This window comes from Neofelis nebulosa, chromosome 11 (assembly GCF_028018385.1).
Source record: "Neofelis nebulosa isolate mNeoNeb1 chromosome 11, mNeoNeb1.pri, whole genome shotgun sequence".
NCBI lineage: Eukaryota > Metazoa > Chordata > Mammalia > Carnivora > Felidae > Neofelis > Neofelis nebulosa.
Window position 1 is genome coordinate 89,556,724 of NC_080792.1, and position 14,778 is coordinate 89,571,501.

Sequence of the window (14,778 nt, forward strand, 5' to 3'; positions counted from 1 at the left end):
CGCGTGGCTTTCATCGGCTCTTCTGGTCGTGTGGTTAGAGAAGTAAAACATACATATGACAGAAGAGACGCAGTGAAGTGGCTCCCTCCTACCCTGTCACTTCAGAGACAAGGGCTGTTTTCTGCTGGGTCTTTGGGTTTCTTAACTGAAGGGTAAGCACGTACGAATGGATATCTTCTTGCTTTCACGGAAGGTTGCTGGTTATTCATTCTGTTCTTTTCACTTAATAGAACTTCCCTACTTTTTATACTGTTTAATACTTTGCTCTATGGATGTGCCATGGCCTGGGGACCTGGCTGCCTGCTCATTTAGGCGGTGTGGTGCCTGATGTGACCAGTACCACCGTGGCAACCGCCACTTGGCCGTGGCGGTTCACACACACAGGTCTGTCGGAGGAGAGGCCCAGATATGGAATTGCTGGGTCAGTTTTGATGGATGGTATCAGCTACTGCGTTTCTCTTACTTTGAATGAGGTTAGAAGTTTTTTATCAGGGGCTCCTGGGTGGCTCGGTCGGTTAAGCGTCCGGCTTCGGCTCAGGTCAGGACCTCATAGTCTGTGAGTTCAAGCCCCGCGTCGGGCTCTGTGCTGACAGCTCAGAGCCTGGAGCCTGCTTCGGATTCTGTGTCTCCCTCTCTGCCTCTCCTCTGCTTGTGCTCTGTCTCTCTCTTAAAAACAAATGAACATTAAAAAAAAATTGCCACAACCCAAAACCTCTGGGACACAGCAAAGGCGGTCATAAGAGGAAAGTATATAGCAATCCAGGCCTTCCTAAAGAAGGAAGAAAGATCTCAGATACACAACCTAACCTTACGCCTTAAGGAGCCAGAAAAAGAACAGCAAATAAAACCCCAAACCAGCAGAAGACAGGAAATAATAAAGATTAGAGCAGAAATTAATGCTATTGAAACCAAAAAAACAGTAGAACAGATCAATGAAACCAGAAGCTGGTTCTTTGAAAGAATTAACAAAATTGATAGACCACTAGCCAGTTTGATCAAAAAGAAAAAGGAAAGGACCCAAATAAATAAAATCAAGAATGAAAGAGGAGAGATCACAACCAACACAACAGAAATAAAAACAATAATAGAATATTATGAGCAATTATATGCCAATAAAATGGGTAATCTGGAAGAAACGGACAAATTCCTAGAAACATATACACTACCAAAACTGAAACAGGAAGAAATAGAAAATTTGAACAGACCCATAACCAGTAAAGAAATGAAATCAGTAATCAAAAATCTGCCAAAAAATGAGTCCAGGGCCAGATGGCTTTCCAGGGGAATTCTACCAAACATTTAAGCAAGCGTTAACACCTATTCTCTTGAAACTGTTCCAAAAAATAGAAATGGAAGGAAAACTTCCAAACTCTTTCTATGAAGCCAGCATTACCTTGATTCCAAAGCCAGACAGAGACCCCTCTAAAAAGGAGAACTATAGACCAATTTTCCTGATGAACATGGATGCAGAAATCCTCAACAAGATAATAGCCAACCGGATCCAACAATACATTAAAAAAATTATTTGCCACGACCAAGCGGGATTTATACCTGGGATTCAGGGCTGGTTAAATTTCTGCAAAACAATTAATGTGATTCAACACATCAATAAAAGAAAGGACAAGAACTATAATGATCCTCTCAATAGATGCAGAAAAAGCATTTGACAAAATATAGCATTATTTCTTGATAAAAAGCCCCCAAGAAAGTAGGGATAGAAGGAGCATACCTCGAGATCATAAAAGCCATATATGAACGACCCAATGCTAATATCCTCCTCAATGGGGAAAAACTGAGAGCTTTCCCCTAAGGTCAGGAACGAGCCAGGGATGTCCACTCTCGCCACTGTTATTCAACATAGTATTGGAAGTCTTAGCCTCTGCAATCAGACAACACAAAGAAATAAAAGGCATCCAGATTGTCCAGGAGGAGGTCAAACTTTCACTCTTTGCAGATGACATGATACTCTATATGGAAAACCCAAAAGATTCCACAAAAAACTGCTAGAGTTGATTCATGAATTCAGCAAAGTTGCAGGATATAAAATCAACGCACACACACAAAAAGAGGTTAGAGTGGGAGAGAGCCAAAGCATAAGAGACTCTTAAAAACTGAGAACAAACTGAAGGTTGATGGGGGGTGGGAGGGAGGGGAGGGTGGGTGATGGGTATTGAGGAGGGCACCTTTTGGGATGAGCACTGGGTGTTGTATGGAAACCAGTTTGACAATAAACTTCATATATTGAAAAAAAAATCAACGCACAGAAATCGGTTGCATTCCTATACACCAACAATGAAGCGACAGAAAGAGAAATCAAGGAATCGATCCCATTTACAGTTGCACAAAAAGCCATAAAATATCTAGGAATAAATCTAACCGAAGAGGTGAAAAATTTGTACACTGGAAACTATAGAAAGCTTATGAAAGAAATTGAAGAAGACACACACAAAAAAGGAAGAATATTCCATGCTCCCGGATAGGAAGAACAAATATTGTTAAAATGTCGATACTACCCAAAGCAATCTACATATTCAGTGCAATCCCTATCAAAGTAACACCAGCATTCTTCACAGAGCTAGAAGAAATAATTCTAAAATTTGTATGGAACCAGAAAAGACCCCGAGTAGCCAAAAACGATCTTGAAAAAGAAAACCAAAGCAGGAGGCATCACAATCCCAGACTTCAAGCTATACTGCAAAGCTGTAATCATCAAGACAGCGTGGTACTGGCACAAGAACAGACACTCAGATCAATGGAACAGAATAGAGAACCCATAAATGGACCCACAACCTATGGCCAACTAATCTTTGATGAAGAGGAAAGAACAGTCAGTGGAATAAAGACAGTCTCTTCAGCAAGTGGTGCTGGGAAAACTGGACAGCGACATGCAGAAGAATGAACCTGGACCACTTTCTTACACCATACACAAAAATAAACTCAAAATGGATGAAAGACCTAAATGTAAGGAAGCCATCAAAATCCTCGAGGAGAAAGCAGGCAAAAACCTCTTTGATCTTGGCCGCAGCAACTTCTTACTCAACATGTCTCCGGAGGCAAAGGAAACAAAAGTAAAAATGAACCACTGGGACCTCATCAAAATAAAAAGCTTCTGCACAGCAAAGGAAACAGTCAGCAAAACTAAAAGGCAACCGACAGAATGGGAGAAGATATTTGCAAATGACATATCAGATAAAGGGTTAGTATCCAAAATCTATAAAGAACTTCTCAGACTCCACACCCAAAAAACAAATAATCCAGTGAAGAAATGGGCAAAAGACATGAATAGACACTTCTCCAAAGAAGACATCCAGATGGCCAACCGACACATGAAAAAATGCTCAATGTCACTCATCATCTGGGAAATACAAATCAAAACCACAATTAGATACCACCTCACACCTGCCAGAATGGCTAAAATGAACAACTCAGGCAACAACAGATGTTGGTGAGGATGTGGAGAAAGAGGATCTCTTTTGCACTGCTGGTGGGAAGGCAAACTGGTGCAGCCACTCTGGAAAACAGTATGGAGGTTCCTCAAAAAAATAAAAATAGAACTACCCTATGACCCAGCAATTGCACTACTAGGTATTTATCCAAGGGATACAGGTGTGCTGTTTCGAAGGGGCACACACACCCCAACGTTTATAGCAGTGCTATCGACAATAGCCAAAGTATGGAAAGAGCCCCAATGTCCATCGATGGATGGATGGATAAAGAAGATGTGATACACACACACACACACACACACACACACACACACACACACACACAATGGAGTATTACTCAGCAATCGAAAAGAATGAAATCTTGCCATTTGCAACTACGTGGATGGAACTGGAGGGTATTATGCTAAGTGAAATCAGTCAGAGAAAGACAAAAATCATATGACTTCATTCATATGAGGACTTTTAAGAGACAAAACAGATGAACATAAGGGAAGAGAAACGAAAATAATATAAAAACAGGGAGGGGGACAAAACAGAAGAGACTCATAAATATGGAGAACAAACTGAGGGTTACTGGAGGGGTTGTGGGAGGGGGGATGGGCTAAATGGGTAAGGGGAACTAAGGAATCTACTCCTGAAATCATTGCACTATATGCTAACTAATTTGGATGTAAATTTTTAAAAAAAAATTAAAATCTTTTTTTTAAGAGCCATTTGAATTTTCCTTTTTTAATGAGCTCTGTGTTTTTCTGCTTTGCCCATTTTCTTTTTATTTTTTTTTACTATTTTTTTTTATTTTTTTATTTATTTATTTATTTATTTTTTTTTTTTTTTAATTTTTTTTTTTTTTCAACGTTTATTTTATTTTTTGGGACAGAGAGAGACAGAGCATGAACGGGGGAGGGACAGAGAGAGAGGGAGACACAGAATTGGAAACAGGCTCCAGGCTCTGAGCCATCAGCCCAGAGCCTGACGCGGGGCTCGAACTCACGGACCGTGAGATCGTGACCTGGCTGAAGTCGGACGCTTAACCGACTGCGCCACCCAGGCGCCCCTACTATTTTTTTTTAAACGTTTATTTATTTTTGAGACAGAGACAGAGCATAAACGGGGGAGGGTCAGAGAGAGAGGGAGACACAGAATCCGAAGCAGGCTCCAGGCTCTGAGCTGTCAGCACAGAGCCTGACGTGGGGCTCGAACTCAAAGACCGCGAGATCATGACCTCAGCCAAAGTCAGACGCCCAACGGACTAAGCCACCCAAGCGCCACCCCCCCATTTTTAATTATTATTATTTTTTGCTTTGCCCATTTTCTACTGGTTTGTTGGTTTTTTTCTTACTAATTTCTGTTGGCTCTTTGTGACATGAGAAAAAATATTGTCCTCAATTTGCCACTCGTCTTTTGATGTTTCTGTCTGTTGGCTTGCTTTGGTCATGCAGTAGTTTTTTGTTAAATATAGTTGAACTTATCAATTCGCTTGTATGGCTTCTGAACTTGAAGAGTAGGCTCCAGCGCCTGACTCCCGGGCCATGGTGTCAGTCTGCCATGTTCCTGTGAGTTTTTTTTTTTCCTGCATCAAAACCCAGTTCTTCATTAGAAATAGTAGGTTTACATGTTTCAAGTGACAGCTAAGGAAGCAAGTTTTCATACGAGGTTTTTTTTGTTTTTTTGTTTTGTCACATAATTCTTTGATGGCACAAATGGACTTTTACTTTTTTTTTGGAAGAGGGCTGGCTTGCGTCGAGACGACCAGCCAATTACCACATTTCCTCGTTGCTGAAAACCAGCCAGTCACCCTGCATCACGTGTACCTGTGGGTTGGCTGATGTCTAGACCATGCCTTTTGCTGCCAGTGGGAGGGAGTTTGATGGGGACATCAGCAGTTCTGGTGCTTCCATTGTCTCTGGGTGCTGTAGCCGCTCTGGCTGTCTGAAGTGTGTTCTCCGAGTCCTGAGCAGGGGCTCATGGGAACAGTGCTCCCTGAGTTCTCCCGTGTTTGTAGTAGTGTATGCCTCCTGCCTTTATAATTGGAAGTTTGTTGTTTGGAAATAAAACCCTGGGCTCGTGTTTCAAAATTTTTGTTGTTGTTTTCCATGGGTGTCTTAAACTTGTGATTCCATTTTGTTCTGGCATGGCGTTGCTAACAAAAAAGCCCGATATTAATAGAATTTTCCTTATAAGTCTTGGTACTTTCTTTTTTTTGCCCACACGCTTAAGGATTTTTTTCAATGATTTTACTAGACTGTGTGTTGATTCTGTTATTCCGGGTTGGTATTTTCAGATATACGGTGTGTCCTCTTAATACGTAGTTTTAAAACAAGTTTCAGAAAAATTCTCAACTATAGTTTTTAGTATTTGCTCCGTTCTCTTGCTCTGGTTTTCTCCTTCGGGACCTGCTGTTATGTTTAAGTTAAACCTTATCTTCAGTGTTTGTCACTTTTCCTTGAATCCTTTTTGTCTTTCTTTACTTTATGATTTTTAAAAATTTCCATTCTTTTGTCTATTTCTCTTGCAGCGTTATTACTGGGAAGGTGTCTTCACCTTGGAGTTTTTTCTAGTTTTGTCTCGTTTCTGCATATTTTTTCTTTTTCTTCTAATCCTTTTCTGAGTTCTGTCACCTCATTTCAGACTCTTATTCTGCTTTGTGGGGTTTTTTTTCACATCAGGTATTTTTGTAATGTTTTTGCTCACTTTGATACAGTAAGTTAAATTGTCATCTCTTCTGTGAGTATGTCTTTCTGGCATGCTTTCATTGTTCAGAGGGATGTTGTTCTGCTCAGTTTGTTGTTTTTTTTTTTAACTACAACTTTATATAAAAGTCTGACCTGCATTCTTCTTTTGATCACTTTTAAATGAAATTAGTTTTCTGAAACGTGTTTAAATATTCAAGGAAATTATGTATTAGACATAACGTATGTTCATACGTAAGAATATACGTTTGAGATACTAAAGGGAACTCTATGTTACATATAATGTAAGTACATCGTCTATTTGTGTATTAGTTCTGCAGAACCTGTTTAAGATACTCAAGGCGGGGCGTCTGGGCGGCTCAGTCGGTTAAGCGTCCGAATCTTCATCTCAGCTCGGGTCATGATCTCCCGGTTCCTGGGATCCAGCCCTCATTGAGATTGACGATTATTCTCGTCTATTTTTCGGTTTTATTAGATACTGTAGTTGTTTCCACATTCCTCTTGAATGTTTTTATGAGGCATAATATTAAATTTCAGTTTTATGTTCGTGATTCTGAGACCACGTCATCCACCTGTCCCTGTCATCCCTAGCCCCTCCGTCCGCTTTCCCGTCCTTGCAGCCTGGCCACCATACTCTTCTGCAGGACTGCAGCCCCCCGGCGCCACCCCCCCGACTCCTGCTGTCACCCCGTCTGCCCGTGAGCCTCCGAGGGTGGTCGGCACTTGTCCGCGTGGCCACGCAGAGCCTCGCCGTACGTAGCAGGGAGCCTGTGGTCGTGGAACGGGATTTTGGGTCCTAATTTTTCCTTTCTTTCTTTTTATGTGAAAGAGAGAGAGCGGTGCTACAATCCCCTCATTTATGAACACAATCCCAACAAAAGAAACCCCCCCGACTCTAATCCGCACCAACAAATTCACCGAGGGCTTTCAGAACATTGTGGACGCCTACGGAGTCGGGAGCTACCGAGAAGTGAACCCAGGTGCGCGGTGTGACCTCGTACATCCTCCTGCCTCGTGCGCCACTGCCGCTGCCTCTCCCCACGACGCTGTGACAGGCGTTGGGGAAACAGGCTCGCTGCTGCTGTTGTGTCGTCCTGAGTGTAAACTGCTCCCTTGAACCTGTCCATTCTCTTTTGAGAATTCTGGAGAAGGTCGGGTATTGGAATTAACTAGAATTTTCTGCCTCCGGTGAGTCAAGCGTCTTGCTCTCCCCGCAGCTCTCTTCACCATCATCACTTTCCCCTTTCTGTTCGCCGTGATGTTCGGAGACTTCGGACATGGCTTCGTGATGTTCCTGTTTGCCCTCTTGCTGGTGTTAAATGAAAACCACCCCAGACTAAATCAGTCACAAGAGGTGAGACTACAAACACCGCAGCTCCTTACGCCTGGTTGGGTGGTTAGCAGGGATGATCTTAAATGTCAGTTTTTGGCAGTAAGCGTCACTGTAGGGCGGAGCCGTAAGGGGTGCGGGCCTGTGGTCTCTGTGTGACGGCGACGCCCCCCACGCCAGCGCTCTGAGAAGTCCCAGGCCCATGTGGGTCCCGCTCCTGCGATTTCGCGCCGTCCCCCTCTGCTCACCTGCCCTGCTTTTCACAGATCATGCGCATGTTTTTCAATGGCCGATACATCCTCCTGCTGATGGGGCTGTTCTCCGTGTACACGGGCCTCATCTACAACGACTGCTTTTCAAAGTCGGTCAACCTGTTTGGCTCTGGGTGGAGCGTGTCAGCCATGTACAGCTCCAGCCACACCCCTGCGGGGCAGAAGAAGATGGGGCTCTGGAAGTAAGTGTGTGTTACCCAGCGGTGTTTTAGGTCGGAAAGCGCTTCTCGGAGGTTCCTCCGGCCTCCGCTAGGTCGGCCTGCTCACTCTGCTTTCTGTTACAGTGACAGCATCGTCAGGCACAACAGGGTTTTGCAGCTGGACCCGAGCGTTCCTGGAGTGTTCCAAGGCCCTTACCCTCTTGGTATCGATCCTGTGAGTGCACCTGTTCCTCGCCATTATCTCCGCTCCCTCTGTGGTGCACCTGGTTTTAAATGTCCGAGTGCTTCCTCAGAAGGTTCCCCGGGTTGCAGGCGGTGGGGAAGGTACCCTGGGGGGTTTCTGCCTGGGTGGCCGTGGCCCATGTGCATCCCCAGTCAAGTTGGTTTAGAGATGAAGCTGAGCTGTCCGTGTGGGAGCCCGGGTCAGTGCCCAGTGGGAGGAGTCCGTCCAGAGAGGTGGGGCCGCACGCCGTCGGGGTTCCTGACCTCGAGGGAGAAATGGCATTTCAGGAGCCTTTAAGTGGAGGCAGCTTCCTAAATCTCTTTTTTCTTTGTGGAAATTTTTGTTTTTTTACCCTGTGCTCTAGAAAGAAATAATAGGAATTTTAGAGCTGAAAGGGAGCTTAAGGTTCTCAGGGTGCTTATTGAGGTAGTTGTTTGAAATGGGAAGTGTTTGGAGAAGGAAAAGAAAGACGCAGCTGCAGGGGACCGGGACTGCCGCCCCCACCCCATGCCCCACAGGGCTCAGCGGGCAGGCCTCACCGGGCTCCCGCCAGGCTCCCTCCAGGGCCCCCCCCAGGCCCATGCCAGGCCCCCACCAGGCTCCTCCCAGGCTCCCACCCGGTGCCCAGGCCCCCAGCAGGCTACCTCCAGGCTGAAGGACCATTTTTCTGGACTGTCGGCCGTCTTCTGGGAGAATCTCACCCTAGAAAGGGGAGCTTAGAAAGCAACTCAAAGTCGGTCTGGGGGCGTGAGCTATAATCGTGTGCAGAAATGAAAAAACTGAAGAGAAAGGTCCGGCACCTTCATCGGAGCTTTCCAAGCCGGTGCCCTCCTAACCGGTCTGTTCATTCTCGCCTCTAAATGTGATTTGTGTAATTCAGCCTTGTTGCCTCGCATCTTCATATAACTGGAAACTTGAAAAAACTTTCATGACAATTTCTTTAAGGTGCAGCATTTTGGAGCCAGATTCCTAATACTGTGTGGCCTTGCTGTAAGGAGAGAAACATTTCTGAATATAGGCTCCAAGGAAGAAAGTTTAGGAGGGCGTTTTGTGGGGGAAGGAAGAGACTAGGGCGCGGTACTGCCTCGTTTCGCTTTGATTTACTTTTACACATCGACAACACGCTCATCCGGTTAAAACATAGGTCCGTGTGTGTGGGCCCAGCTCCTGCGAAGCTCTCCTCTGTCCAGTCCTTATTTCCTCCGTTTCCCCTGACCCGGGAACGGCTGGAGGTAGTTTTAGCGTCTCCTGCCAAGTTTCTTCAATGAACTTTTAAATCTATCTTCTTATTCTCCCCTGTTTTTGCCTAAAAGGTTGTTCTGTACCCAGTTGCTTTAGGCTTAGTGATGAAAGATAGACTGACATGTCGCTGGCAAGACGTCGTGTTGTTGCCGACCTTCCTCCCCTCCTGCCCCTGCTTCCCCCGAGGAGGGCGCCGTCAGTGGGCTTTTTCCCGTGGGTCCAGGCAGTCAAGCTGAAGTCAGCCTAAATACCTCTTTCTAGAACCTTCTTCTCACTTAAAAAGAACTAATAGGCCCTGTTTCCCTTTTCCTAATCCCCCGAGTGAGGGACTGTAGGAATTAATTTTTCAGAGAGAGAAGAGAGAAGAGAGGTGATCAGCGGCGGGGGCCTGGAGGGGCTGGTCAGGGAGCCCCGGGGGGTTGAGCCTGGGTGCCCCGGGTCTTATCAGCACGGTTTGGCCACTTGCTGCACTGACGCTTCCTCCCTCCCTTCCTGTTAAACTTTGTTATAGAACGCACACGCACAAGGATGTATAAAACCTGTCTGTGAAGTCCTAACACACATAGTTGTACGGCCCCCCCAACCCCCACCCCCCAGGGTAAGTGACCCCGGGACCTGGAATGTGCCCCTGGCCGCACCGGCCCTCCCCAGAGGGAACTGGCCGCCCCGCTGACTCCGTGTGACTCTTCCCCTGCTCTTCCTCTCGGTCTCGCCTCACAGGCCGCTTCCCTAAACACAGTGTGGTTTCGTTTGGCCTCCTTTGCATTTCATATTAAAGACGGGATTGTTGGTAACAGTCTGGTCCTGGTTTCAGGAAATCAGTGGTTCTCAGATCACAGGTGTCAAGGAGGAAGTCTGAACGTTGCTTTCCTTTTAAATCTGTAGCTGCCTTCCTATGTCTGGTGTCACCTGTGTGTCCTGAAGCAGTTGAAGGAAGTTAAAGATGTCTTGTTTTGTTTTGTCTTCAGATTTGGAACTTGGCCACAAATCGCCTCACTTTCCTAAACTCTTTCAAAATGAAAATGTCTGTGATTTTAGGAATTATTCACATGACTTTTGGAGTCATTCTGGGAATATTTAACCACTTGTAAGTACAGATTTTTTTAAAGTTTTTTTAATGTTTATTTATTTTTGACAGAGAGAGGGAGAGAGAGAGGGAGAGAGAGAAACAGAGTACGAGCGAGGAGGGGAGATAGAGAGGGAGACAGAATCTGAAGCAGGCTCCAGGCTTTGAGCTGTTCGCACAGAGCCCGACGCAGTGCTCGAACCCATGAACCGCAAGACCATGATCTGAGCTGAGGTCGGATGCCCAACCGACTGAGCCACCCAGGTGCCCCCAGATTTTTTTTTTTAAAGCAGTATTTATAAGCCAAGTTTGGTATTCTTAAACTTTGCCTCTTGAGGGTGGACTGTATGGGCCTGCCCTTAAAGGCAGCCAGTGTACTGGAATGCTGTGCATTTGATTGTGTTGTGATCACACAGGGTTTTGACCGTTTCAGTGATTCATTTATTTAGCAGCTATTTATTGATTGTAGAGGATATGCCAGGCTCTGTTTTAGGCTTCAGGGACTGAGTAGTGCTGGAGACAGAAGACAGGTTTTGCCCACATGGAGTTTTCCATTCAAGGGAGGGAGGCATGCGGCATGTACATTCAGATTTGTTTCCAGAAGTAATTTTTGTCATACTCTTATTTCATTATAAGTTGGAAAGCTTTTTGTTTGTTTGCTAGAGCTAGCGGGTCAAGAGGAAGACGTTGCATCTTTTTCCTCTAACTGGACCTGTTAGTGAAACACTAGCCTTTCCACTGTGCTCACATCTGTTTTCTTCGTGGATGTATCTGAATCGGTAGTATGAGTTATAAGGCAAAGGATGTTCTGGTGGGAGAGGCCTCGTCACAAAGAATTTAAGAGCAATTTTGTCTTCATTTTTTTTTTTTTTTAGTTTTTTTTTTTAATGTTTATTTACTTTTGTGAGAGAGAGGAGAGAGACAGAGTGTGAGCGGGGGAGAGGCAGAGAGAGAGGGAGACACAGAATCCGAAGCAGGCTCCAGGCTCCGAGCTGTCAGCACAGAGCCCGATGCGGGGCTAGAACTTGTGAATTGTGAGATTGTGACCTGAGTCGAAGTCAGACACTTAACTGACTGAGCCACCCGGGTGCCCCCTTCATTCTTTATCTCAGTCCAGACTTGCTCATGGTTTGATCGATTCCATTTTGGTTTTTTTTCTAGGCATTTCCGGAAGAAGTTCAATATTTATTTGGTTTCTGTCCCGGAACTTCTCTTTATGCTGTGCATCTTTGGATACCTTATATTTATGATCGTCTATAAGTGGCTGGTTTATTCGGCAGAAACCTCCAGAGTCGCTCCCAGCATTCTGATTGAATTTATTAACATGTTTTTATTCCCGGCTAGTGAAACGAATGGTCTTTACTCAGGGCAGGTAGGTGACGTTCTTTTCCACCCCCGTGAGCTTACAGGAAGTCCTGATGGTAGCCTTTTTGTTTTAAACATCTACATGATTGAAGGGGCTTTCCGCAGGCCTCCCAGGAATGTAGGGGCTTTCCTGTTTCTTTGTATGTTGTCACAAGAGCTCGTCACCCTGCTCTGAACACTGTGCTGGGGGCTCTGGGAAACACTCAGTAGCCGTCAAAACTGTGGGAAGAAAATGTATGGACTGGAGGGTTTCTGAGGACTGGCAAATCCCACCCACCCCGCCCCCTCCATTTTTCTAGTTGCTTTAAAATCAATCTCTGACTAAGCCAGGGCATCCCAGAACCGGCGTCTGGACCCCACAGCACACGGACCCTCTCGCAAACTGGCTTTTCTAGAGTGGTATGTTTGGGTAACGCCCACTACATCCACGGTGGCGGGGTGAGGGCTCGGGGGTGACCGCCCTGCTTGCAATCCTAGCTCTGTCACTTCTTTGACGGGGAACTTTGAACACATACCTTGACTCCTCTGTGCCTCAGTTTCCTCACCTGTAAAATGGGAATAAAAATAGGACCCAATTTGTAGTCCAGAGTTAATCTGATCAAATACTTAGAAGTACCTGGCACCTACCAGTGCTCAATAAACGTGCGCTTGCGTTGTGATTACGGTGAGGGTCTCTGTGCTGTGTCGAGTGCCACAGTGTCACTCCTGAAGGACACTGCTGTGGACCTTGCGTGTCGTGTTCCCAGTGTCTGTGAGATACTGGAGAAATCTTCTCGGTACTGTCCTCACCTGTGTTCTCCTAAGCTGTAGGTGTTTTGTTCTTGTTTTTTTAATTTTGGTGACCCTGCAAATGGAGCGTTTGGTTTTGTTTTCCGCCTTCCACGGACAGCTCGGTTCACTGTAAGCCCGATTGGAAGCTCAGCTCGTGGAACCGTGGGCTTCGCTGTGAGCCGTGCACACGTGTCCTTCTTGAACTGTTTGAGCTTCAACTCTTACTTATGGTTCTCCTGTTTGTGATCTTTCGATTAGATTTCATGGTTACTTTGTTGAACCTTTTTGTGGGATGACGTAGATTGTGGGAGAAAGGCACAACGGGAGTTCGGCGGCACTCAGGTGCCGTGGCCGGGAAGATCACTGAAGGGCACTACCTTATTTAACGTCTCCGGTGTGCCTGAAAAGTGCTCTCCGTGATTATTCTTCTTAACTCACGCTAGCCCTCGAGGTCGGTGGTGTCATCCCGGTGGCTCAGGGCAGGCCTGGTCACACAGCTGCCGGCGGAGCCCAGATTTTAGCCCGGTCTGCTTGACCACACAGCTCACGACTTCTGATAGGACTCTGCCCATGGCCGCCGCGTTTCTCCGCGTTTCGGGGCACATTCGTGTCGGTGGTGCGGTACGAGATGCTAACGCATACCTACCTGCTGCTAGCTCGTACCACGTGGTGCACGCGGCTCTGGGAATCTGTGCGTCACATGGGGGCGGCCGTGGAGGAAGGCTAGGTGGGGGACCGTGTGATGCCCGATCGTTTGTTTTCATTGCCGCCTCCAGGCCCTATAAAGTCACACAGACCGCAGTGGCTGTATAAGCGCGAATGTGCTTTGCTCTCGATTTCTTTTTAGGTGACGGTAAATATCTGTACTTTAAAAAACGTGTTTATTTATTAATTTGAGAGAGAGAGAGAGAGAGAGAGCACAAACAGGGAGGGGCAGACAGAGAGGAAGATAGAGAATCACCAACACAGAGCCTGACGCAGGGCTTGAACTCCCAAATTATGAGATCGTGACCTGAGCGGAGATCGAGAGTCAGTGGCTCAACCCAGCGAGCCACCCAGGCGCCCTTAAATATGCCGACTTTTGAAGAAAAGGCTTTTAGTTTTGTTCTGAATGCTCTTTTAGTATTTTTCTTGTGTAGAAGTGAATCCACTTACTATCATTTAGGTTCCTCAAGTAATCTTTACAATGATAATAATAAAGACAAGAATCTAAAAAAATGTCTAGCCCGTGTTTGTATTCGTCCTCTTTCAGTGTTTTTGGGAAATGACGAGTTGGGGTTTGCCTCTGGTTTAGAATGTTCTTATGCATCCCTCGCCGATCTGAACAAAGTGTTATTTTACCGCTCTGTCGGTGGTGTTACTCATGAGTTCTAGAATTCGGCTGTGAGTTTGGGAAAAGACCTGCTGGCAAATACAATTCGGCTTTTGCGTTTACCTTCTGTTCCTCGTTATTGTAAATCAGGAGACATTCTCCTGGATGTTCACTCCTAAAACGTACCAGTGACCCGGCCAGCGCGTCCTTGCATTTTAATGGGCTTCCTCCCCTTCTGCGCGACAGGAGCGCGTCCAGAGACTGCTGCTGGCCGTCACGGCGCTGTCCGTTCCCGTGCTCTTCTTGGGAAAACCCCTCTTCCTGCTGTGGCTCCACAACGGGCGCAGCTGCTTTGGCGTCAGCCGGGTAAGTGTGGGTCCGGACGCGTGTTCGGAGGTGCCTGGTTAGAGGTACAGAAAGAGACGTAAAGAAAACACCTCTCAGAGGGTCTCAGGCTCTTGACGTGAAGCCGGCGCTCCCTTTATCCGGAAGCTCGGTGTTGCCCGTTGCGCAGAAGCTCTCTGCGGAGCCCGCGGTGCGGGCCCGTGGGCGCGGGCCGTGCGGGGATGAACCAGGCCGGCGGGGGGTGCGAAGCAGGTCCTCCGGCACTGTTGTCATCGGCAAAGTGCTTTTTGTTCCTCCTCCTTGCTTCTTGACTTTTTTCTTTAAAGTGTCGTTTAATTTAAATAACCTCCCTCAATTATAGGAAACGTGGAACGCACAGGAAAGAGCGCCCTATCCTGTCATGCGCTTATAACCAGGGTTACCATTTTGTTAAATTTCTTCCTAGACTGTTTCCCTGGGTGTCCACTTTCTCGTTTGATTTCTTTAAAAATAATTGTGATAGACTATACTGTCACCTCCGTCCACGTCCAGAACTTTCTCCTCCTCCCAAATGGA

General features: G+C 46.2%; 1 protein-coding gene across 4 annotated transcripts in view; it reads left to right on the forward strand.

Annotated features, from left to right (window-relative positions):
* The window catches only part of ATP6V0A2 (ATPase H+ transporting V0 subunit a2), a 45,366-nt gene that overhangs the window by 23,146 nt on the left and 7,442 nt on the right, over positions 1-14,778 (forward strand). For 3 of the 4 annotated variants that reach the window (XM_058691450.1, XM_058691449.1, XM_058691451.1), the window contains exons 10-16: positions 6,966-7,116; positions 7,354-7,490; positions 7,733-7,920; positions 8,023-8,113; positions 10,333-10,451; positions 11,592-11,802; positions 14,125-14,244. In XM_058691450.1, coding sequence (XP_058547433.1) covers positions 6,966-7,116; positions 7,354-7,490; positions 7,733-7,920; positions 8,023-8,113; positions 10,333-10,451; positions 11,592-11,802; positions 14,125-14,244 — 1,017 coding nt within the window. The remainder of the gene's footprint in view (positions 1-6,965; positions 7,117-7,353; positions 7,491-7,732; positions 7,921-8,022; positions 8,114-10,332; positions 10,452-11,591; positions 11,803-14,124; positions 14,245-14,778) is intronic. The other variant, XM_058691452.1, reaches the window with a different exon arrangement.